At 41.9% G+C, this 27,127-nt stretch overlaps 1 protein-coding gene across 3 annotated transcripts in view; it reads right to left on the bottom strand.

Moving 5' to 3' along the window:
- LRRC28 (leucine rich repeat containing 28) overlaps positions 1-27,127 on the bottom strand; it is a 50,970-nt gene that overhangs the window by 13,711 nt on the left and 10,132 nt on the right. For 2 of the 3 annotated variants that reach the window (XR_004256619.1, XM_032232772.1), the window contains exons 4-6: positions 18,653-18,690; positions 16,704-16,841; positions 2,513-2,719 (exon numbers count right to left, since the gene is read on the bottom strand). Coding sequence is in view for 2 of the 3 variants with exons in the window: in XM_032232772.1 (XP_032088663.1) it covers positions 2,513-2,719; positions 16,704-16,841; positions 18,653-18,690 (383 nt within the window). In the remaining variant the exon portion in view is untranslated. Of the gene's footprint in view, positions 1-2,512; positions 2,720-16,137; positions 16,285-16,703; positions 16,842-18,652; positions 18,691-27,127 lie in introns of those variants that run through there. The other variant, XM_032232773.1, reaches the window with a different exon arrangement.

The raw sequence follows: 27,127 nt of genomic DNA on the forward strand, positions 1-27,127 counted from the left end.
TATCTATCATCTATTTATCTATCTATCCATCTATTTCCTAAACATGTTCTTTTCAGACTTTGTAGAAAAAGGAAGGTAGCATCTGAAGTCACAACAGGAAGTTTGCATGTAGCTTTTTTGTAATTTTTAAACAGTACGGTTTATCTTTTCCATTTTTTCTCCTCCTTCTGTGGGAGATCAAAGACTTTTCACTTGAACAAACTCCATGAGTCCTAAACAAACCCCAATTCAACTATACTTTTAAAGAAACTGTCCTCAAGGCACCCGCATCTGAATTCCACATGGTTAAAAATGGAACAAAATGTCTTATATGTTTGCCTTGGGTTTTTTTTTTTTAACCCTACCGTGAAAGTAGAAAAATGACGCGATTTGAGATAATAAAGGAAGCCATATTAACAAATGCAGAGATTCATTTTATGTCTGTGTGTGAGATTTTTTTTAAAAAAAAGAAGAATTGATACAGTCATCCACAAAACATATGGGCTGGCATAGCAATATCCTAAACTAGGGTGGGCGACTCAAAAGCTGCAGGTGGTCCTTAGCACATTTGTAGTCGCATAGCTTTCCAAGAACACACTGCTAAAATTTGGCAGCAAAATGGCCAGATTCCTGATGCTGTGATTTTGGGTTTTGTTTTGCTATGCTTTTCCTCCAAAACGAGGGTGAAAGTAAGAGAGAGAGAGTAAGAAAGTAAAATGCTTGAATTCCCACCCTAAAGTGGCTTTTAGTATAGATGGAAATTATGCTGCCAAATTCTGTTATTCACTGAATTTCAGCAGAATTTCTTGATCTGTCTGGTGTGTGTGTGTGTGTGTGTTTTGAGAGGTTAAAATAGAAAATAGAAACAATTTCTTCACATAAGCTTTCTTCTTCCATATCACCTTTAACATCTGGAAAACAGGCCACCCAAACTCATTTAATAGAATAACAGAGCTGGAAGGGACCTTGGAGGTCTTCTAGTCCAACCCCCTCCTCGAGCAGGAGACCCTATTCCATTTCAGACAAATGATTGTCCAATCTCTTCTTAAAATTTTCCAATGTGGACTATTCACAACTTCTGGAGGCAAGCCTTTCCACTGGTTGATTGTTCTCACTGTTAGAAAATTTCTCCTTAGTTCTATGTTGGAATTAGGTTGGAATTTCATTCTGTGATTTCAGATCCTTAAAGTGTCATAAAACCACCTGGTTGTGGGAAAATCTACAGTCCCTAATCTTTAGAAAGTTCCCATCCCTGCCATTCCTTAAAGGATAAAATAAATAGATTTTTATCAAATTTGGACTGTCTGGATTCATACAATATGCTAAACCCTGGTTTGTTAAACCATACTGAATTGAACAAAGCCATTCCTTAAAGGATAAAGTAGATTTTTTTCTGCCTGCCTGCCTGCCATCCTTCCATCCATCATCTATCTATCTATCTATCTATCTATCTATCTATCTATCTATCTATCTATCTATCTATCTATCTCCTACCTACCTACCTACCTACCTACCTACCTACCTACCTACCTACCTACCTACCTATCAGAATAGAGCTGGAAAGAACCTTGGAGGTGTTCAAACAGGAGACCCTATACATTTTAGACTGTCTAGTCTCTTCTTAAAAACCTCCAGTTAATTTAAAAAACAACTTCTGATAGCAAGCTATTAATTATTCACTGTTAATAATCAAATTTTGACTAGATTCATGTCAACATGCAAAACCCTGGTTTGTTAAACCATGTTGTATTAAATAAAGTACCGGTCAGAGTCTCACAGCTTGCTATGCCACAAACACCAGTTTATATTGGTCGGGTTTATTTGCATAAAGTGAGCATCTAAAAACTGATATTGCTCATCATTGGTGGAAGGATGTAGGAGGCACCCTGAAAGGCTGAAAACCACAGCTACAAAGTGGAATTCAGTGAAGCTGGCAAACTGTGAACTTGGGTTAAGCTTAGAGTTCATTAAAAATTAGCTAACAAAGAATAATTTTGCTTGGGTTTTTTTTCTGTTTTGTTTAACCTGACTTGGGGATCCTGCCATCCTGGTTTATGATGTGCGGTATTGTAACTCTCAACATTAGCCTATCAATTTTTTGGGTTCATATAAGCAAACTTTGGTTAGATAAGGTAAAGGTTGCCCTCGCACATATGTGCTAGTCATTCCTGACTCTAGGGGGGCAGTGCTCATCTCCGTTTCAAAGCTGAAAAGCCAGAGCTGTCCGAAGACGTTCTCCGTGGTCATGTAGCTGGCATGACTCAATGCTGAAGGCGCACAGAATGCTGTTACCTTCCACCAAAGGTAGTCCCTATTTTTCTACTTGCATTTCTGATCGACAAGCTTAGCAGCCACTGGACCACTGTGTCCCGAAACTTTGGTTAAGCAGAAAACATAAACCCAAACGATGTAAAACTGTAGGACTTTGATTAGTTTCTAATATAAAAATAATCTCAATTTGTCCTCTTTCGTAGCTAGTCCCCTGCCCATATATTTTAGAATTCAATTCTCCAATAGCCAAAGCGGCACTCACCGAGAGGCAAGAAGGCAAGCTGGTTTCCCGCCATGGACAACTCATTGAGGCTGGGAAGCTGGCAAAGATGGCGAGGGACGTACCAGAGATGATTCTGGTCAGCAGTGAGGTACTGAAGAGAGAGGCACATGTGCAGCTTTTCAGGCAAGGTTATCAAGTGATTGGTTGAGATGTCCAGTGTCTGCAGCTCTTTAAGGTCTCCAAGCTCTACAAACACAACGACAAAATCAGCCAAAAGACGTTACATTTCATACTTTACAAGAAACACCTCAAGGAAAATCCAGAATAAACAGAGTTGGGAGGAACCTTGGAGGTCTTCTAGTCCAACCCACTGTTCAAACAGAACACTCTATAACCATGATGATAAACCTATGGCACGCGTGCCAGAGGTGGCAAGCAGAGCCATCTCTGTGGGCATGTGTACCGTCATCCCAGCTCAGCCAGCTGGTTGTCGGATTTCCGAGGTGCACATCTGTGCCAGCCAGCTGGTCGTTGGGTTTCTGGTGCACACACGCCTTCTGGTTTGGGCACTCTATGCCTAAAAGGTTCGCCATCACTACCCTAATGTCAGCGTTCCAAATATCATCCAAAATTAAATCAGAGTCCAAGGCAGAACTTTCCTCAAATTTCCAATTTATTAAGAGAGTTTTCCACAGTTGTTGGACCAACAATGGAAAACCTGAATCTGAAAGCTTCCTGGGTTTTCCTCCCAGTTGAAAGTTCCAGATCTTGCCCCCACACCTACAAGTTCATCATATGGTCATATCTTCTACTGGCACGCTGGTAGTTCTACCCATCCAGTTCCGGTCAAGTGCAGAGGTGCAGAGACAAAGAATGACCTTGGGCTTCTAGAAAGGAATGTTTTATTTTGACAACAACATTCTATTCCTTACTATTCCCCCTCCCAATTGCCCCACTAATGAATCAGCATAGTAAAATAACACAGAGTGTGGCAGGCCAAAGATCCTAAAACGAATATGACTGGAGGCCTGACACCTATAACATTCCAGGCAAATGGATGTCCAGTTTCTTCTTAAAAACCTCCAGAGATGAAGTACCAGGTAACTGTTCCTAACAGTTCTAACGTCTTCTACAGAAGAGGTTCCACAAATCTACAGTGCCGTTTAGAACCGGTTCCAGCTCCCTCCCCCCGCCCGTCCGCACATCAAGATGAAGAGCGAGAGGAGGAATTCTGGGAGTTGAAGTTCACAAGTCTTAAAGCTGTCAAGTTTGAACACCTCTGGGGTTTTTTTCTAAAGGGTTAGGGGTGCAAGGGTCTTGTAACTTGACAGCTTTAAGACTTGTGTGCTTCAAATGCCAGAGTTTCTGAGCCAACATTTTGGTTGCTAAGTGCCAAGCCACTCCCACTCAGTCACATGGCCGGCAAGCCACTCCCACCTGGTCACATGGCCGGCAAGTCACTCCCACAAAGCAGTCCACATCTACAGAAGAGGTTCTAAAAATTTTTGAAACCCACCACTGTGAAGTACCCACAACTTCTGGAGGCAAGTTGTTTCACTGGTTGTTCTGTCAGAAAACCTCTCCTTAATTCTAGATTGGTTGTCTCAATTAGTTTCTATCCATTGCTTCTTGTCAGGGGCTTTGGAGAATGGGTTGACCCCTCTTCCTTGAGGCAGCCCCTCAAATATTGCAATCCAAATCCAATTCAAAATCCAATTCAAGTTTTAAAAAGAGCACCTATATATTATAGGAGTTGCAGCAGCATCCATTGAGTGTATCACCAAACACCACAGGAGGATTTGCTGATCCTAAGGCACAAGTTGTGATTGACCTATGTTATTATTACTATGGAAATTCTGAATTATTTGACGTGATCTGCATACATCAGGAATCCGGGAGCACCTTTTCAAGCTACCAAATTCTATTAAAAAGGCTAAATTTTTGCGAGTGTGAAAGCTTTGCATTTTAATAAAATGTAATGCTACCAGATTCCGCCTGGTTTTTGGATATATAGTTTAATATGGTTTTCCTCCTACAAGGTTCACACAAGCTGGTACTGGCCTCTGGAAAGCTACTGGGATTCTGAGCTGTGGTGACGCAGTGGTTAGAGTGCCATATTGCAGACTACTTCTGCTGTCTGCCTGCAATTTGGCAGTTCGAATCTCACCAGGCTCAAGGTTGACTCAGCCTTCCAGTCTCCCAACTCCCGAGGTGGGTAAAATGAGGACTCAGATTGTTGGGGGCAAGAGGCTGACTCCGTAAATGGCTTAGAGAGGGCTTTAAAAGCACCGCAAAGCGGTATATAAGTCTAAGTACTATTGCTATTCTTCTGAAGTACAAATGTGGTGTAGCGTTTAACAAAGATTCTTTTCCGACTTTCTTCGCAGTAAGAACCAGAAGATGCTGTACTCTCAGCCATGCCAAATGATTTTATGATCGCTGTCCCTAACAAATAAGCAAGCAATTCTCTTCATTTGAAGCCCCATTAGACACAATAGGGAAAAAGATAGGCATAGGGAAAAGGCACATATCCCTAAATGGGAAACACTCGAAAAACAATATGGAAAAAAAAATAGTTTTCTGCAAGGTTTGCCATAAAGATCATAGCCATCACATCTTAATTGAAATCGGACGGTTCGCATTGGCTGTGTTATGGTGAAAGAGAAGCTCCAGGACACTAAAGTTCTAAACTGAAATCCCCAGGGAAAAACAAGCAAACGGGGGACCATTTTAACCGGATTCAGTAATATTTCAAGACACGGGAACAATAAATACAGCGGCATTTGTGTTATGCTAATTAGAAGATAGGAACAGATCTGGGGCTATTCTGCAGGTGCTGGAGGAGAAACGGGGAAGGGAGAAATGACAGTTCATTAGGAGGATGGTGTGTAGTACAGAATAATTGAAAGGAACTAGGTGGGATCCAAGTGGAAAGGTTTGCATAATAGAAAAGCAGGAGAAAGAAAGAAAAGGTTTATGAGTAAAGTTTTTAGACAAATGTAAACGAGTGGAGTGGAGGAGATAGCAATAGCAATAGCACTAAAGAAGGTGCTCATCTCTGTTTCAAAGCTGAAGAGCCAGCGCTATCCGAAGACATCTCCGTGTCATGTGGCTGGCATGATTAAATACAGAAGGCGCACGGAACGTTGTTACCTTCCCATCAGTGGTGGCCCTATTTTTCTACTTGCATTTTTTATGTGCTTTTGAATTGCTAGGGTGGCAGAAGTTGGGAAAAGTAATGGGAGCTCACTCCATTACGTGGTTCTAGGGATTCGAACTGCCAAACCGCCAACGTTTCTGATTGACAAGTTCAGCGTCTTAGCCACTGTGTGTGTTTTAAGAAATCATTATTAGCTGCAAAGATGTTTTAAGAAAAAGGCAGATGAGCATCATGTCTTCTGAGTCAAATCAGACCAGATCTTTAGTACAGACATAGATCAGCTTCTGAGTCATCCCAAAATCCGCCCAGCAGCACGAGACCATGAAGAGCACAGCCTACAAAATACTCAAACCTCAGACGGACAAGCAAAAGGCCCAGCTATTTTCAGACACAAAACATCGGTTTCAAGGCTATTTTTAGTCTCAGGGACCGCCCAGTTCAAATCCTTCAAAGCTGCCAGTTGGCAAACTGGCAAACATCCAGAAGCAGTGCTGATATAAGATTTTCTTCCCCCAACAGGGAAGGGAGAGGCCAAGAGAGTCTTCATCTTTGTTGTCTAGCCAGAAGAGTCCTCCTGCAAATAATCTCCACTTCTGCTTATCCTTGGAACGCCAAATGCTGGACCTACGTTCATCAAAGACAAACAGTGCAATCTGCCCTCAGGTTATTATGAGAGAGAGACAAGGGCTGAACTTCTAAAACCTATCTGTCCAAGTGAAATTAGGTTGCTTCTACTGTATTTTTCGGAGTATAGGACGCTCCGAGGTATAAGACGCACCTAGCTTTTTGAGAGGAAAACAAGGGGAGGAAAATCTGCTTCTGCCTCCCAGCAATTTGCCTCCTTGCAACAAACAGCAAACAGCACAGACAATATACACTCTTTGTAGTGTTACATTTCAGACTATACTTGTACAGATGCTCTTAAAATTGATGTGGCTTTCTGGAAGTATAGTTATTCTCTGCTATTTAAAAGGAGATACAATAGCACTTGGCCTCTTCAGATCAAGCATTTATTTTAAAAAGCTTCTTCATTTTGTTAAGCTGTCTAGAACAGTAATAAAACAGTCTTTAAAAAATAAGTCTAATAATTTGAACATTCTATAGGCATTTATAGTTATTTACTTACCTTCTTGCAGCAAGCAGCAAACAGCCTGATTAGCACAAGAAAAAAAAATCTGCTTCTGCCTCCCAGCAATTTGTCTCACAGCAAGTTTCGCTTTCAATTTCAGCATGGGCTTCCGGACCATCAGCTGTTTCAGCTGCAGGGATTGCTATAGCCTATTGCAGCCTCTGGAAGCCCCATTTTCCCCATTTGCTACACGGAGGTAAATTGCTGGGAGGCAGAGGCCAAAGGAGGGGGACGGTGGGTGGGTGGGGTTACGTTCAGTGTATAAGACACACCCAAATTTTCACCCTTTTTTAGGGGGGAGAAGGTGTGTCTTACAGTTCGAATAATATGGTAATTCTGCACCTCCAAGGAGCACAGACTGGTAGCATAGTCAGAATCCTCACCAGGTAGTCCTCGACTTGCAACAGTTCATTTAGTGACTGCCTGAAGTTACATCGGCATTAAAAAAAGAGACTTACCAGCATTTTTCATACTTATGACCTTTGCAGCATCCCCAGGGTCACATGATCAGAATTCAGACACTTGGCAACTCACTCATATTCATGAGAGTTGGAAAGGGATGCTTAACTCTCAAGACTTCCTACGATACTAAACTAGTGATATGCACGTGGTGGCTCAGTGACTAAGACACTGAGCTTGGCGATCAGAAGGTCAGCAGTTCCGTGGTGCGAATCCCTAGCACCACTTAACAGAATGAGCTCCCGTTACTTGTCCCAGCTTCTGCCAACCTAGCAGTTCGAAAACACGCAAAATATGCAAGTAGAAAAATAGGAACCGCCTTTGGTGGGAAGGTAACCTTCAGCGTTTAGTCATGCCGGCCACATGACCACTGAGACGTCTTTGGACAGTGCTGGTTCTTCGGCTTTGAAATGGAGATGAGCACCACCCCCTAGAGTTTGGAACGACTAGCACATATGTGGAAAGGGAACCTTTACCTTTACATTATGCAGTGTCAATACACTGTTATACAGAGAACAGAACATATATAAACTCACTATCAACCAGACTGACCATAAGGGGGAAAGTGTGATAGTTATGGGTGAAACTCTGGGCTTCCCTCTAAAAATACTCATTGAGGAATTCTGGGTATTGAATTCTAGTACTTTTTAGCAGTGTTTTTTAAACTAGGGGCAATAATATTTATTTATTTTAGATTATAATTTTTTATTTTATTTTTATATAAACAATCCATTATCTAAACACCGCTAAAAAGATTCCCAAATTGTATAATAATTGGTTTGTTCTTTCTCTTTGATAGCCAGTGTCAATCTTTTTATTTCTGCACATTCTAATATTTTCCTAATCACGTTCTCCTCTGTGGGATCTCTTCACTTTTCCAATTTTGTGCAAATACAATCCTAGCTGTTGTGGTGCACATAGCAATGTGGTGCACATAGCAATAGCAATAGCAATAGCAGTTAGACTTATATACCGCTTCACTCTCTAAGTGGTTTACAGAGTCAGCATATTGCCCCCAACAATCCGGGTCCTCATTTTACCCACCTCGGAAGGATGGAAGGCTGAGTCAACCCTGAGCCGGTGAGATTTGAACAGCCGAACTGCCGAACTAGCAGTCAGGTGAAGTAGCCTGCAGTACAGCACTCTAACCACTGCGCCACCTCGGCACATCCTCAGGAAGCTTCCAGCAATAAAAATGATCACATTTTTTTCCATTCTGCTTCTAAGATACTTCCATCATTTGTCTCAGAATGCCTTTTATTGAATGAGGACGCAGGATCACTGGGAGCCAACATGCTTAATAACAAAATAAGCTTTGCCGTGGTCGAGATCAAAGAAAAAAAAGTTACCAGGGATTAGCATTGGAGCTTATGCAGAAGGCGCTTCAAAGTGAATATTCTTTCTGTTTATAAACACTAACTTTCACTATTGCCTTAGGAAATTATGATTAATCAGGAGGAAGAGATTACGGTAACAAAACATGACAATGTCTTTCCTGTTCCGATAATTAAGTTGTCATAGTGTGTGTTATTGGTACTACTGGTGATTTGCACTGCTATGCCAAACAGTGCTCTATTAACCTTACCTCATTTTAAAAAGATTGTCACCATCTTCAGTCATCCAGATTCCCTATGTTCATTATTACAACTGAACATAATACAGAAGAATCAATTCACAAGAACCAATCTATTTAACTAACTGGAAAATTCTGGCTAGGTTTGACAAGCCAGGCAATGGCATAATTTGTTTATTGTTATTGAATTTATTTGCCACGGGGTTATTCTTGGTGACTTAATTCTAGGTTATAATGTGCTTTATATTGTTAAGATTTAATGTATGCTACACTTTTTTCAAGTTTCCTCAAGGCAGCTTGCTGACTCTTAAGTGCATTGCCAAGAGTTGTCAAATCCCACGCTTGTAGCATCCTTTAAGAAAAATAAATAAATAACTATCGAGTTTGCTTGTATCTTTTGATACGAGGTAGGGAAGAATTCAGATCATTTATCGTAGGACTAGTCAATAACCTGGCGTTGAACGGGTATTTATTTATAGGAGGAAAATGTCCAGACCAAATGTAATTTCTAATGTTGGATTATCCCCCTTACCAGAGGGAACCCCCTTGTGGACTACTGTGAAGCCATTACCATGGCAACTCCACTGCGCTGCACCGTAGAAGCCATTTTACGGCAGTACAGTAGATGCCATTTTAAGGCACAACAGGCTATATCTACAGAATACACACCCTGAGGTGTTTTAGGGGTGTCTTACCCCCACATAATTTGTTTCCAGAGAGTAAGTCATATGTGTACCAGGTTTGGTTGAAATTGCTCGAGGTGTTCCAGAGTTATGCTGGAACATGCGCATGCGTGCATACACACACACACACAGAGCCATTGATGGATAGATAGTTAGTGAGCCCAACTAACCACATTCCTACATTTGAGAGTGCCCCAAAGGTGCTTTTTCAGGAGGCAACTGGACTTTCTGTTTTTTTTTTCTTTTGAAGACATTTTGCTTCTCATCCAAGAAGCTTCACAATGCACAATGCATTACCACCATCACCAGAAAGGATAGTTGACTTCTGAACTGGAGGCTTTATGTCCTAGTATAGATGGGTTGAAATTTAGGTGGCTCCACTGTTGTTAACATCTGCTGTCCTCTCTTATTTGAATTTGAATGTTTACAAATTAACAACTGATTTTATATGTTAACTGGTTTATAGTATTATTGTACACCACATCACTTTTTTTGTGGCTGATCCTAACTCCTCCAACAAGATATTCCAATCCAGGCTTATCTTCAGATTTCAGACTATGCAAAGCAGCTCTGTGTGGTTCATGCCCTACGTTTTATCCCAACTTCAACAAACCATACTGTTGTCTCATGTTCCTTATTCACTGCATCAAAAAGTATCCAAAGCAATAACGTCTATGTTTGAACGCCACAGTAATTAAGTTTGTAAACAATTATGTTTGCTGGTAAATTACATTTTACAGCTAATCTAGCCATAAAAGCCAACAGCCCATTGATAAAGCTAATGCTTGAAAGGAAAATTGAAAAGGCACACATAGCTTTACACGTCAGCAAGAGATTAAAAAAACTTTACAGCTTCACTTGATTAGCATTTCCCAAGGGATGTTGGAGCATGCGACGGTCCAACACAACTTTTCCGGAATTCAAATATTTTCTGTAAAAGTAGATTTAAGATACCATTGGTATGATATAGTTCCCAATCTTACCCTATTCAGCATTTCAACATCTACATTTCCCCTCTATTATTCTCTCCAACCTCTTGATGAACCCCTCTCTGAAATGTGTCCATTCATTTTGCTACAGGATATCTCACTCTTAATGTACTCTAAATTACTGTATTGCATTTTTTTCTTATGCATGTCTGTATATCACCCAGATTGACATCATAGATCAACTATATATATATTTAAAAAAATATGCATGCTCCTAATTCTTATTATTTATTGTTGAATTTGTATAAATTCCCAAATGGAATATTTTCAGTATCTGACTAATAGTAACATGTTGGATGATGGCTGCATAGATCTACATTCCTTAAGAACCACAGGAGTAATAGAATGAGAAAAGTGACAAATAAATTAACTCTCCCTTTATGTTTTTTTTAACCGAAGGAAATAATTTGCTATTTTCAATGGGAAAGCAGCCATAGAAAGATTAATTCTATACCAACAGCAGATATATACATGATAATGAGAGTTAATATTTGCAGAAACGTTTGAGGAAATGCTAATCAGTGCATAATTCTCCTAATCAAAGATCTATAAATGACACTGAAATTTAAACAGAATGTGTAGGTTTATACCATTTGATGCAGAAATACTGCTCTAAAGCAGGGGTCTCCAACTTGTGGGCCATGGCCCATGGCGCATTTCCAGCCATGGTCTACTGGTGACTGGGCCGCATGAGTGGCTGGCCAGTGTGTGCACACATCCCCCCTCATGCTAGCATCATGCATACGCTCACGGCCCCATTTGCGCATGTGCATGCCCATATAAAGGCTAGAGGCACCACGTTCCACCACCACCACCTCACTCTGTTCTTCATTTCTGCATTTCCTTAACGGATCAATGTTGTCTTTGTCTATTTATCCCCCTTCCCTTGTCTATTGTGAGCCTCCCGGAGTCCTTCGGGAGTGGGCGGCATACAAGACAAATAAACTAAACTAAACTAAACTAAACTAAACTAAACTAAACTAAACTAAACTTCTTCCATTTCAAATTAGTGTTAACAGTCTAAAGGATGCAAAGGAGTAAGCAAACAAGAAATGTGACATTTAATTCACAAAGTTCCTTCAATTGTAATAGCTAAGGCGAAGCGCCCATCGACCTGAGTGACGTTGAGTTGGCCACGCCCACTCAGTCACATGACCACTGAGCCTCGCCTACCCAGCTGGTCACTAGGGCAGAGAACCGGTTGTTAAATTATTTGAATCCCACCACTGAGGAAAACCTTCCTTAATCTGATTTACTACAAAACCATCATTCCAAAAAAGACATCTCTATGAACAGCCAAACTATCACGCTTTCATATCTAGGTATAATTAACTGTGATCAATGTATTGGTTTTGAAAGACATCACCGGTGCGTTATTTTTAAGCTGCAATATGGAGGATTTTTTAAATCTGAACTCTATCACGCAGTATTCTAAGAAAATGTTCAAAGAAACCATGACAACTTAATATTCTTCCAAATGAACTGTAACTTTTGTGGATGCTCCTTTTGTTGCTAGCTTTTGGGGCCTCTGGCTCACTATCCTACATCAAATGTCACCATTCTAGAACAGAATGGCAGTTACAATAAGGGGTAAATTTATCTAATTGATTAATTACTAGTAAATTAGATTATTTAATTAAGCTACTTAATCTTTAATTTTAAATGTGACATGCGCTAATTCAAATACAGTTTTAACGTATAGGAGATAAATCTCATATCACACAAGAAACATTATACCCAAAACCGATCTTCAGAATAATTTCAACCACACATTATTTTGAAAGCTGCCTGAATTCTGTCAGAAAAAAAACAATGGATTCTTTTGACAGAAACTTGCAATGACCATTTCAAGAAAAATAATTTCTCAGCAAGGCATCCAAACGGTATTTTGGACCAGCTGCTATTATAGTACTGTACTATACTTAATAGCAATAGCAATAGCAGTTAGACTTATATATCGCTTCATAGGGCTTTCAGCCCACTCTAAGCGGTTTACAGAGTCAGCATATCGCCCCCACAGTCTGGGTCCTCATTTCACCCACCTCGGAAGGATGGAAGGCTGAGTCAACCTTGAGCCGGTGAGATTAGAACCGCTGAACTGCAGATAATAGTCAGCTGAAGTGGCCTGCACCCTAACCACTGCGCCACCTCGGCTCTTGAAGGAAGACATGTCCAAAAGGTGAATGACATGACAGAGTGGTCAGGTCTGAGTCAAAGTAAGTGAAGATACAACATGTGGATGTTGTAAAGGGTCAAGGTAAAAGTAAGACCTAAAATACTGAATCCACTTTTGGTCACCACACTATAAAAAGGTTGTTGAGAAGTGCACAGAAGTGCAACCAGGATATTAGGGGACTGGAGGCTAAAACATATGAGGAACAGTTACAGGAACTAGTCTAGTGAAGAGAAGGACCAGAGGAGACATGATAGCAGTGTTCCAATACTCGAGAGGCTGCCAAAGTGCAGGGGTCTCAAGCTATTTTCCAAGACACCTGAAGACCAGAAAGGAGCAATGGATGGAAATTAATCAAGGAGAGAAGCAACCTAGAACTTGGGAGAAATTTCCTAACAGTGGGAACAATCAACCAATGGAATAACTTGCCTTCAGAAGTTGTGAGTGCTCCATCACTGGAGACTTTCAAAAAGAGACTGGACATTTGTCTGAACTGAACTCCATTATGTGACGCTAGGGATTCGAACCGCTGAACTGCCAACATTTCTGATCGACAAACTCAGCATCTTAGCTACTGAGCCACTGCGACCCGCATTAAACAAATTATCAATACATTTATACATTGTAAGAGATTGCTTTCACAGTAAAAAAGAAGGAAGCCTAATATATTAGGAGAAATCTGATGTTTAAGGATGGGATGGTAAAGATGATTCTATATAACATATTAAGGATGTCAACTGTGACTTAGGACATGTGAGAACAGATTTGTCCTTGCTTGATTTTTGTCTGACAAAATTAAACTTGGAATGTGGAAAACAACTGATTACGGTTCCTTCACCTATCAAATTCAGAATATTCAAAAGGTAACATGGAAAACCAATTATTAACATCAATACTGTTCTTTGCAGGATCAGACACTGGGGCCAGGACCTGGTATTCCTAGCTAACTTTAGATTGCAATATACGTAGTTGATATTTTGAGAAGATATTTTACTGTGGTAGTCACTGCCAAAGTTGTTTAATTCATTTATCATGAAAGTTGGCAAAACATGAAGCTTTTCAATTATTAAAACTAATGCCAAATGCTCACTGAGTTAACTTAGCTTGTTTTAATTAAATATTACATGAGGCTACAACTTGTACATTTTATAAGTCACAAATGTCTAATAAAAAAAAAAAAATCCAGAACCTCCAAATCTTGTCAGATGTTTAAAAAATTATCTATTAAGTATGTGTTCATAAAACACCAAAAGTTAGTTCCAGGCATTTTTATTTTTTTAAAAAGTTTTTTTTTCTTGTAGAAAAATAAAATTCTTGATGGGGTTCCAACTTCTGTAACAAACATCAACAGAAGGCTATAAGATAATCAGCTGCCACTTTTACACATTTTAAAATTGCACTGATTAGAATCTGAGCTTTGACAGAATGATAATACCAGCAATACTATGCTGGCTGTCATTACATTTATCCAAGAGAACACTCATGTTGCAGAAATGCCAAAATGTGGTGGGAGTTCAAAATTAATATACGATTGTTCTGCTAATAAAACAGCTTCTCTTGTAAGATCCCTTCAATCATCTCTCTTTATTTAATTGCATGTTTTATCTACCGCTTCAGATAATATTAAGGCCAAGGTTTCCCTGTCCAGTCGTGTCCGACTCTAGGGCACAGTGCTCATTTCAATTTCTTGGCCAAGAGAGGCAATGTTAGGACATTTCTGTGATCATGTGGCCAGCATGTCTATATGCCAGGGCTGCATGGAATGCTATTATATTCCCATCAAAGTGGTACCTATTTAATCTACTCGCATTTGCATATCTTTCGAACAGCTAGGTGTGCAGGAGCTGGGGTGGGAATAGGAGCTCACCCTGTTGCGTGGCGCTTGGGTCTTGAACCAGTTTTCTAGCTGAGAAGCTTAGCATCTTTAACCACTGAGTCATCCCTCCCAATAATATACCCAACAATAAATAATAAAGGTAAAAGTTCCCCTAGCACATATGTGCTAGTTGTTCCTGATTCTAGAGGGCGGTGCTCATCACCGTTTCAAAGCCGAAGAGCCAGCGCTGTCCAAAGATGTCTCCATGGTCATGTGGTTTTCATGACTCAATGCCGAAGGTGCAAGGAACTTTGTTACCTTCCCACCAGAGGTGGTTCCTATTTTTCTACTTGTGTTTTGTACATGCTTTCGAATTGCTAGGTTGGCAGAAGCTGGGACAAGTAACGGGAGCTCACTCTGTTAAGTGGCGCTAGGGATTCGAACTGCTGAACTGCCAATCTTTCTGATCAAAAAGCTCAGCATCTTAGCCATTGAGCCACCTCGTCCCTTTTACAATAAATGATATAACTGCATTAATAATTACATTGATGTGATTATTAACTTCATTCAAGCCAGAGCTCCTTAAAGTGGGGGCCGTACTCATCTCAAAGGGAACTTTTTCCATTGGAGAGGTGCTATCTTAGCAAAATGCTTTGGAGGTGTTATACCATTACCTCTTCTATGGACACGTGGTAACTAGAGGCTTATTTGTGAAAAGCGATCTCTTACATAGTCTGGCCCCGAGCCATTGAAGGCATCTTGAATTGTTGTTAGAAATCCTCCTGCAAACAGTACAGCTTCTGCAGCAATTGTGTACTATGGGAGTACCATGTCTGGGAATACCTGGGCAGGTATTTAAAACAGATGCAATTTAAATTCTAAGAATATACTCCTACCCCCTCCATGAAATCGTATTCTTGCTCAAGGCAATGGTGACAAAACTGCAGTGATAAGCTGCATCCAGCTCTTCGCTAGATCGGAATATGCAGTTATTTACTCACAATCACGAGACTCACAGAAATTCCTTAAAAGGGATTTATAAGTGAAGATTTGCAAGCAGGAAACCTGCTCGGGAACTGCTGGCAAAGCAATATCAGAAAGGGCTCTATAGAAGACTCAGGGAAGCAGGTTTAGAGGCCAATTTCCTAACAGAGATGGAATTATTACAATCAGCAGAGGATGAATCCGTAAACAACATTTGGGGGAAAGGAAAAGGTAGGGGACCTTAAGCAATTTGATTTTAAATCAGCAGTTTGACATCGACAGATATTTTAATGGTTAAAACCAGCAATATTTTTAGAGTCGGAAATATCACATACTTAAAGATTTTAACATATAGGAAGAAAAGGTTTAATGTCCCATATTTTTTATAAATAGAGGATAAAATAAGCAAGCATCTTTATATATCGAAAAGGCCATTTCCCAAGTAAAGCACAAGAGACAAATAGTCATTCTGTAATATAACTTTTTTGAATGCCCCCACTTTGGAATCTGTAAAAACCATGCACTACCTTCTAAAAAAACAAAGTTTTGCTTGAAAAATATATTAATATATACTGCAGGGATCCAGCATGAATTGTAAGAGACTTAATCATATCTATATACCTACTTTGGAATTAAATATTTTGAAAACATTTTGGGCAATTTTCAGTCAGAAGTTATTGATTTTATGAAATGCTCACCATTTGACATTTTCAATTACAGTCCATTTGAATTTCTATATTTGGAAAACTGTTAGTAGAAGTAGTGTATTAGGATTCAGCATTCACTATAAAGTTCTTGCTGGATTACAAAAAAAAACACCTTTGTGTTTAAGATTGCACTGTATTCTGAAATAAAAATGAATAAGAATGATTCCAAGTAATCATGATTAGACTGTGCTGCATTTATTGTACTTCCAGCTAAACAATATTAATGAGTGGTGATTAAATTTTACCATCCCAAATTAATACCATAAAATGTGTACTCATGGCACAATATATCAGATTATCTGATATGTGGGAAATGAGGTAGAAGGTAATAAAGGTTTCAGTAATCATTCTGATAAGCGATCTGCCTGCAGCAAACTTAATGCATTTTAACACCATAACTAAGCATTTAATTTTAAGTCAGCAATAATGAATACAATTAGTGGAAGGAGTATACACATACACTGAGAACAGTTGACTAATATTATTTAACATAATTCAAAATTATATAACAAGTAAAAAAATTGTATACAGGAGCCATAAGGCTTCATGTGCCTTACCTGCTGGCAAAAATTTTAGCTGATTATTAGCTAATCGAAGATGGCGTAGAGATCGCAAACGCCCAATCTCTGGGCATACAATTTCAAGGGCATTGTCACTCAAGTCCAGAAACTGCAGTTTAACCAATGAACCAATTGCTTTAAGAAAAAAAAAGGTAGCATGTTTAAATTAAAATGAGACATCTGTTAATAATAGCTTATTCCTAAAACACAAGACATTTTGCTGTACAGATTAGCACGTTTATATTTTAAGCAGCCTTTCGTGCAAAAGTCTACTTCAGCAGTTATATGGAAAGAATGTCGAAGGAACAAACTTATATTCCCCCTAGATTCTAGTATATCATATCACTGGACATTAGGAAGTTAGGTGAGCGCAGGTTTTATGGTTCCTGGTATTCTCAGTTGCCATAATACAGTATTTCTCTACCATGCAACTCTAAAATGTGTGGGAGGGCTGGCTGGGGAATTCTGGGAGTTGAAGTCCACACATCTTAAAGTTGCTAAGGCTGAGAAACACTGACATAGTATGTTGTCTGACCTTGTCTTTGGTTAAGGTTTTTATTGGTTGTACAGTTTTAAAGAGAATCAGATTTGTAAGATGGGCAATCACATAAATTGATTAAACAAATGTCTATGGAGATTCTCAGTCATCCAGGTCATGGTTGCCCCAAAGGTGCTTTTTCAAGAGACCACTGGACTCTTTGGTTTTTTCTTTGAAGACATTTCTCATCCAGTCAGAGCTGAAGACACTTCTTGGATGAGAAGCGAAATGCCCTCAAAGAAAAACCAGAAAAGCCCTCAAAGAAAAAACTGAAAGTTCAGTTGCTTCTTGAAAAAGCACCTTTGGGGTGATTAAACAATTTTTAAAAAATCAACTATAGTCATTTGGGCTTTCATTAGTGTACAAAGAGGTTGGATGTTCTGACCTAGGCTTCCCGAGAGCATGAAACAAACACCTTGTCCTGACAAAAAACCCTTTCATTAATTTATAATGAATTCTGTTCATTTACATCCAGCAAAGTCTTTCAAGGGAGGATTTACAGTCACAGACATTCTCTGGCTTGGAGAGCTGACAGGCTGATATCTGCAAAACTTGGCCAGGAGTCTCAGAGAGTCACCAACCAATTAAGCAAACTAATTGTCTCTTGCAAACTCCATTCTCTTTTTGCTCTTCTTTTATTTCTTCTGAGAGGGGTCATTCGTCATCCACCTGTGGCCTTACTCCAAGTTGATCCTTGTTCCCTAGTTGTTCCCTTCATCTGGCAACTCTGCACATGCGCACACACTAGCACTCCAGCTATTTGTCTGCCTCACTGATATCTGACTCTCAAGGCAGCTGATAACTGTCAGACGGCCCTGGCCCCCTTTCTGCCTCCGACACAGAGCCCTCATCAGAGCCTTCCCCAGACTCCAGGACTGGCCCATGTTCCTTCCCAACCTCCTCGCTGTCCAAATCTGCTGTCAGCTCTGCTGGCAGGCCACAACATTGGATTTATGTCCAGAATGTAAGAAGTCTCCAGCTAAAATTCTCAACAGTTTTCTGCAATTACTTAATCTATTTGAATGAATGGTCCTGCACTCTGTAGAATCCCTACACAACTGAAGCAGTAAAAGAGGAAGTAAAAAAGAACTCTGCTGAAGCCATGCTAGAAAATCAAAACTAGTGCACCTCAGCCAAAATGCTTCCTTGACATTACTGACATATTTCCTTCTCTAAATGGCAAATACAGTTTTTTAATCTCCCAGGTTTTTACATTGATCAAAGGCAATTGCATGGTGTACGGCTGTTGAATAAATAAATAAAAAATAAATGCTTTATAAATGATGAATAAGGTTAAAAATCATGTGTTGAGTTGAAACTGAATAGTACTTAATGGCATTTTGGCTGCCCCAGTACTCCAACTACAAGCAAAGTCAAAGGAACAAAGAATATATATGTGGACACTCACCTTCAGGAACAATAACAATATTATTTGAATGCAGATATCTGAGGAAAGAACAGAATATATTGTTATTTTCAGGAGTGGGTAAATAAAGCTTTATTTCTTTAAAGAAGTTAAGTAGCTGTTTATCTCGTACAATGATCCAAGGTGGCACACAACAACCAAAAATCCTCAGAACTTCAGACCTTAAAACCCCATGACTCCATCTTGTCAGTTTGAGCTGAAGTCTGCTGTCCCTCATCCCTGATCTCAAATATCCAGGCACCGGGAAAAGATCTTGAGAAGATTGCTGAATTGACCTAGAGAGAATCTAGGATCATCAGGCATCAGACCAATCAAACTATTATGTATCTAAACTACATCATGAATTACTGAGGGTACTCTGGCAGGGAGGTCTAGCCTATTCAAATTAAGGACTGTGGGTGACAGCATTTTTTCATGTCTTGAGGGGCTGTCAAAGAAGAGGAGGTTGACCTATTCTCCAAAGCACCTGAGGGCAGGGCGAGAAGCAACAGATGAAAGATTATCAGGGAGATCCAACTTGGAACTAAGCAGAAATTTTGTATCTCTGTTAGTAGTAAAATTTTCTAACCCCCCACCAGTTCCACAGTAATGGTGATTTATAAAGTAGGGAAGTAAATTTACTTTATAAAATGTATAAAGCAGAGTTACAGCAAACCCCTACCGCCCACCATGAAAGCTGGAATGCCCACTAGTGGGCGGTAGGGACCAGGTTGACTACCACTGTTCTAAAGAGCAGTTAGGGTTGATCTCTTCTAGGACTGACCGGTTTGATCGCCTTGCAGTCCAAGAGACTCGCAGGAGTCTTCTCCAGCACCAGAGTTCAAAGGCCTCAATTCTTTGAGGGGGTTTTTTGAGTAATTTTTACTCAATTAAATCAGTAAATGTCACCTATTTCTCTTAGGCTTGTTATTCATTTTGACTTATGGCTTTGAATGTACCCACATATTTAAGTTGAATGCCACTTTAAAATGAGACTGTTCCACAACTGTGAAAACATGCATGCTACTTGCTTCTTTTTATTCCCTCATTGTCAATAAAGGAAGTAGGTTACAATTAGCCAGTCATGTCAAATAGCTATTGCCCAGTCAACATGAGATAATCTTAAGTACACACAATTGTGGCTTACTCCCTGACTGAAACCAGGCCAAGGTCAAAAGATATCCAATCTGAGCTAAGACCTCTTTCTTGTGACTAATTCAGAATTAGACAGGTTGAAATTGCCTTTAGAGCAGTTCCTGCAGAGGAAAGAATGACTGGAATTCTCTTTCAGTAATCACAGAGAAAGTAGCATTGTGGTCTGTATTTGAAAAGTATCATTCACCCCCCCCCTCCTCCCCCGAGGAAATCAGTAACATATTTTTTGTTGAAATTCTTCTTTTGTGTGTGTGCGTGTGCTGATTTCAACTTTCACACAGTTTCAATAGCTATCCTTAGTAAGTGGGGTAACTTGAAACGGCTGAGCAAATACAAACCTACTTTTCAAGTAGACAGCTATTTGAAGTTACAACTGGCAAAACATCTTAGGGAAATATTTATGGGAGCGAGATTCGAACAACTCAACACAATGTTCAGATATGGGAGATTCTATTCTACAACGTGCGTCTCTGCATTTGCGGAGCGGCAGAGGTAGAAGACCTGGCTCACATCCTATTTGATGTTGCTTGTATAAGGGAGTGAGAGGCAAGTACCTTGGTCCATATACCGAACGAAGGACCCATTGGGATCCCCACATCAAAACAACTTACTTTATGTGCGGCCAGAGCTTGAAAATAACATTTAACACAGCACAGTACTTAAACAAAATGGTTCGGTTGAGATCTGCATACATGGGGTAGATTGTAAGGGTGGCACCGAAATATAATTTTATGGCGTTTCATTCTATTTAACATATTTATATATTAAATTATAGTGTATCTTATCTGATAACTATTTTACCCTACTCTTATTATAAATTGTTTGTGTAGGATTTTATTGGTGATATGTGTTTGAACCGTGTGCTTTGATATGAACTATAGGTTAATCAATAAAGCTATAATAATAATTAAACCAAACTTGATAAACTGATACTATTTAAATAATAATAATTTACATATTTTTTTAAAAAAATATTTTACCTTGTTTACTGACAAGCTCAAGCAGATTCAGACCAAGAACTACTTTAAGTACCACCAAAGGCCGGGGTGTGTTCCATTCCATCACGCAATCTGGTTTTTAAAAAGTCTTCTTGCTTCCATTTCCCCCCACCCTCCATTAGCATAAAAGTAATTCTAGTGCCTGGAACTATTTGTGAGGTGCTTTGGATCCTGACTTATATTTATGATCAAGAGGCTGTCTTCTTTCACGCAACATTAGCTAGAATTGTTTAAGGAACATCCGACACAAACAATTTTAATAGGGCTCCACTAATTCGAGGCTCTGGGTTTTCTTGTGGCATTCATTTCAATGCCCGGAGTAATGAAGATAACACAAGCACCATTACGGTTGCATTGTTTGAGGTTGAGATTATCTATTAATTATGCATGCAAAGTTGACAAGATTGTTATGCAACAGTAAAAAAAAGTAGGGAGAACTGTCACTCAAATATGGGCAGCCTTATTAGTGTTTCCATGTTGGAAAGGGTTCCAATGCCATGCTTTTTAAGGCTTAGTTAAAATATAACTGGGAAACAATTTCTCATCAAATCTCCTAAAGAAAATTGAAGTGGCGGTCTGAAATCTTTTGAGCCCATCGCAACATAGAGTCACAGACAGAAGATTTTTTTTTATCTTATTAGCAGCTTCCATAATTTTTGTTCCACTGCATCTCAACTTACGTTTTACAATCTGATAAAACATTAACAAGATTAAAATATACCCAAATTGAAACCCCAACCTTCTAACAATAGAGTAAATTAGACAGGGGGAAAGAAAGGATTAAAGAACGTAATATAATTTGGATGAGAAAACCTTACTATGTGCTCAACAAGCTTGCTGACTTTTCAGAGCTTCTGGAAATAACCTCTTTCAAATATTAAGAAGATTCTTGTGGCTTAATCAGATTATGTTTGAAACTGCATGGTGCCAAAAACATGCAACTCTCATGAAAGCTGTACTTTAAGTTCATTAAAAGAGAATTCCCACTAGATAAGATGAGGCAAGATTATTCCTTAAAGAAGCTGCAGACTGCAATGACCTTCAAAAAATTAATAACTGCACTGCTGACACTCAAATTATAAATAAGGGACAGCTTGCCATGGGTTGCTATGATGATGATGATGAGGATTTAAGTGGAGATTTAGACCACAGTTCTTAGTTATATGGGATCAGCCTGCATAGAACAGTGTCCCTATATAATATACATAAATAATTTAGCCCATATCCTTTGACCATGGAAAGGCTATAAAATATGACCTGGTTACAGATGTGCTTCTTTAATTATTTTAATCCACTAATGCTTACAGGAACTATTGCCATGACACTGTAGCTGAAAATTATTCCAGGGTTGTGAGAACAATGCAAACCCTTTCAAAAGGATAGTTTGGAAAAATGAAGAAACAACTGAAGTAGCTAATTCCTCCAGAAAGTTTTGGCACTATTGCTAATGAAGGCTTTCTCTTGTCCATATATGTGTGTCCAGACAACATTCCCACAGGATTACTGATGAAATATATTAACACAAATGAAGGCTAATTTAGGTGTCCCTGGATTGTGTTGCAGGATCCAATCTGGGTCAGTCAGGCTAGAGAGAAATTCCCTGATGAGGGGTTCCAGCAAAAGTCTAAAAGCTTGGAAGACAAAACTTCTGGTCCTGGTGATCGACCCAGATTGGATCCTGCAAATATATTAACTGTCAGATTTTTAAAAAATGGAATTATATTGCTCTGTACAAGATACAAGGTTCCTGCATTCCTAACTGAAGCACACAATCACACATTCTTGATCAAAGGAACTGATGATGAAATAGTTATTAAAGGTATTAGAATGCTGTGTTCTAAGAGGGATAGGACACACTATTACAAGGTAAAATGTAGCTCTACATCCTTACAGAAGATGAGAATTAGATTGTTGCAAACTGTATTATTGTTAGAAAGTATATTCACAGATACTTCACAGGACTGCGCATGTGCGAGAACGGAAGATGGCGCCCAGGCGTTTTGCTCCAGACGATAAGGAGAGCAAACGCCGGAAAAACATCTGAAAACTTTGAAATTTATGCGCCCGAAGAAGGTCCCGGGGATGTCCGGAATCCAGGGGACCCGAGGAGCCCAAACCTTTGTGGGGGTCGCCATTTCTGAGCGACCCCGGACAGTGCGATCTCGAAGGTCTGTGAACGGCGAGCCGCCCGCGTTATCCGACAGTGGGGGGGGCGGCGTCGTGTCAGCGTTTTTCGATCCAGGCGATTTCCTTTGGACTATTGAGCCACAGCACTGGGGTTCTATGGGACTATTGCCGCCTTGGAAGGAGAGAAAATTGATAGGACCAGCCCAGCCCCTTGCAGGGGTCGCCGTTTCTAGACACCCCCGGGCTTTACAACTTTGGGGTTTTGGGCTCCGCGAGTTGTTTGCATTACTTGGCGGTGGGAGGAGTAACATCACGCCGGCTGCAACGGTGGTGGCTTTTCGCCTTTCTACCTGGCTTCTCTGCCTGGCTTATCGAACTTTTTCTACCAGGCTTATTGAACTGCCTCATTGGGGCTGTGTGAGACCATCATCATCTTGGAGGGAGAGAGAACGTATCGGAGCAGTGGGGGGACTGAGCAGAGTGGATGGGTGGTTTCCCCCGATGCTGCACCAGCCCCTCCGGATGGCCCCTTTCTCCATCCAGCCTTACTTCCCTCCCAGCATTGCCTCCTCCCTTCTTTATCCCTGCCCAGTCAGGTGGCTCCCTGGACGTATTTTATTTCCTGCCTCCCTTTGCTTCGGTGAGGCTCTGCCTTGTGTCTTCCACGTACCATCTGTCGCCCCCTTATGGTGGGTTACTAACCTCCAGCCACATCTGATTGTGGTGTTTGGTTACCCAGACTTGCTAGCTAAGTTCCATCTGCCTTTGGTCCTGCTATCTCAGTTTCATCTGGCTCCAGACCTGCTAGCTCAGCTTTATCGGACTTTGAGTACCATCAGTAACATCACTCACCACTATTATCCTGGGAACTCTATTTGGAGCAGCACTGGTGGAAGACTACCTCCTATCCCCTTTATTTATTCCGGACTCTTTGGACTTATCCAGACCAATAGAAGAGGGGAATACGATCTACCCCACCGTATACCTTCTTCGGACTATAACTGGACGCTAATCACACCACCTATTTTACTTACTTTAATTATGGAGAGCCATTTGGCTCTATCTGGACTCGCTTTTTAACAACGTAATAAGTGCGCAATTCTATTTTTTTTTTCTCCCTTTTTCTATCTTTCTATCTTTTCTCTTTTTTCTTACTGTGTTTGGGATATGTTAGGAGTATGTATGAGATTGAATGAATGATCCCACTTTTATCATTATTACTGTTGTATTTTTTGTGTTTTAATTACTATGTGGGGACTGTTTGAGTGAGTGAATGAGTATGTATGATTCGGAGGACCTGGTGGGATTTGCGGGGGCCACCGGGGTGGTTGGGGGAACTACATCCACGGGAGAGGGTCGGAGCATTGCGGTCATAACAGGGAGGGGCAGATACGGCGGGGACTTTAGGGCTGGCCATTACCGGGGAAGGAGGGTTCGCTATATCACAGAGATCCCTCCTTCCGGCCCTATGAGTCCCACTCCAAGGTCAGATGGCGCGAGTAGTCAGGACCCTGGTCTCAGGCTGCTGTCGCTAAATGCCAGGTCTGTTGTTCACAAGGCTCCCCTCGTCCGGGACTTGATAACAGACGAGGGCGCAGACCTGGCATGTATTACTGAGACCTGGCTGGGCACAGAAGGAGGAGTCCCCCTCGTAGAGATGTGCCCAGACGGATTTCAGGTGCTTCATCAGCCGAGAGCCCAGGGAAGGGGTGGCGGTGTGGCTATTGTAATCCGGGAGTCTTTAGTACCTCGTAGGATCCCTGCTCCGGAGCTTGTCGGGTGTGAGTCCCTACTGGTGACGCTGGACCTCAAGGGTCAAGTGGGTTTGCTGCTCACGTACCTGCCTCCCAACTGCGTTGCAGCAGCCCTCCCCTCGCTCCTCGAGTCAGTAGCCGAGCTGGCAGTTGAGTTCCCTAGGCTTATGGTTCTGGGGGACTTCAATTTGCCTTCGCTCGGTGAACACTCTGAGGGAGCGCAGGAGTTCATGGCTTCCATGACAGCCATGGGCTTGACCCAAGTAATTCGAGGCCCAACCCACTCAGCGGGTCACACGCTCGACCTCGTATTCCTCTCGGAGCAGTGGAGTTATGATCTTGGTCTGAGGGGAAATGAGACCATTCCCCTGTCGTGGTCAGACCACTGCCTACTGAGGCTAGACTTCCGGAGGCCAAACCCCCACCGTAGGGAGGAGGAACCGACCAGGTGGTTCCGCCCCAGGCGACTTATGGACCCAGTAAGGTTCCAGACGGAGCTTGGGGTTATTCCAGATGCTCTCGCCCACAGTTCGGCGGAGACTCTTGCTGCTGCCTGGCACTCGGCAGCATCAGAGTCTCTTAACCGGATTGCGCCACTACGGCCCCTCCGGGTCAGCGGCCCACGGAGGCCTCCTTGGTTCACCGAGGAGCTCCGTGAGACAAAGCGCCGGAGGAGACGCCTAGAGCACCTGTGGAGGTCTGATAGGTCCGAGTCGAGCCGGGCACTGTTGACAGCTTGCACCAAGGAGTATATTCGGGCTCTAAGAACAGCCAAAAGATCTCACATTGCCTCCTTGGTAGCGTCCGCCGAGTCCCGCCCAGCCGCCCTGTTTAGGATAACCCGCTCCCTCCTAAATAGGAGGGAGACGGAGAACCCTTTACAGGGTAAGGCTGAGGAATATGTACAGTTCTTGGCGGACAAAGTTGCTCGGTTTCGATCGGACCTGGACTCCACTCTTGCAGATCCAGCCGAGACACAAGGGAATGATCTGGCAGACCATCTCTGGGTTGAGTTTCAGGATGTTGCCTCCGGGGATGTGGACAAGGCTATGCGAGCTGTGAGCGCCTCCACCTGTATACTGGACCCGTGTCCCTCCTGGCTGGTTGCCAACAGCAGTGAGGTGACACGAGGCTGGATCCAGGCGGTTGTTACCACCTCTCTTCGGGAGGGACACCTCCCCACCGCGCTGAAGGCGGCGGTGGTGAGACCCCTCCTGAAGAAACCGTCCTTGGATCCAGCAATTCTTAACAACTACCGTCCAGTCTCCAACCTCCCCTTTGTGGGGAAGGTTGTTGAGAAGGTGGTGGCCTTCCAGCTTCAGCGTACCTTGGAGGAAGCTAACTATCTTGACCCCTTCCAGTCTGGCTTCAGGCCCGGTTACAGCACAGAAACCGCTTTGGTCGCATTGACCGATGATCTCTGGAGAGCCAGAGATGGAGGCCATGCGTCCATCCTGGTTCTCCTTGACCTCTCAGCGGCTTTCGATACCATCGACCATGGTATCCTTCTGCGACGACTGCGGGAGGTGGGAGTGGGAGGCACTGTTCTGCAGTGGTTCTCCTCCTACCTCTCGGACAGGTCGCAGTCGGTGTTGGTGGGGGGGCAGAGATCGTCCCCGAGGCCCCTTACTTGTGGGGTGCCGCAGGGTTCGGTCTTATCCCCCCTACTATTTAACATATACATGAAACCGCTGGGCGAGATCATTCGGAGGCACGGGATAAAATACCACCAATATGCGGACGATACACAGTTGTATCTGTCCGCCCCGTGCCAACTCAATGAAGCGGTGGAAGTGATGAACCGGGGCCTTGAGGCTGTTAAAGACTGGATGAGAGCTAACAAACTGGTGCTCAACCCGGAAAAGACTGAGTGGCTGTTGTGTTTTCCTCCCAAAAATTTGGTTAATGTTCCATCAATCAGGCTGGGGGGACAAAATTTATACCCCTCAGACAGGGTCCGCAACTTGGGAGTCCTCCTGGACCCACAGCTGAGTTTCGACCATCATTTGTCAGCTGTGACCAGGGGGGCATTTGCTCAGGTTCGCCTGATGCGCCAGTTGCGGCCCTACCTGAACCGGGAGGCTCTCACAACAGTCACTCGAGCCCTTGTGACCTCTAGGCTGGAATACTGCAACGTGCTCTACATGGGGCTGCCCTTGAAGAGCACCCGGAGACTTCAGCTAGTCCAGAATGCGGCCGCGCGAGTGATTGTGGGCGCACCACGGTTCGCCCACATAACACCGATCCTCCGTGAGCTGCGCTGGCTACCTGTTGATCTCCAGGTGCACTTCAAGGTCCTACTTACCACTCACAAAGCGCTCCATGGTAGTGGATCTGGCTATTTGAGAGACCGCCTTCTGCCAATTACCTCCCTGCGTCCCATCAGATCGCACAGGGTAGGCCTCCTCCGAATCCCATCCGCCAGTCAGTGCCGACTGGCGACT

The sequence above is a fragment of the Thamnophis elegans genome, chromosome 16, assembly GCF_009769535.1.
Source record: "Thamnophis elegans isolate rThaEle1 chromosome 16, rThaEle1.pri, whole genome shotgun sequence".
Classification (NCBI taxonomy): Eukaryota; Metazoa; Chordata; class Lepidosauria; order Squamata; family Colubridae; genus Thamnophis; species Thamnophis elegans.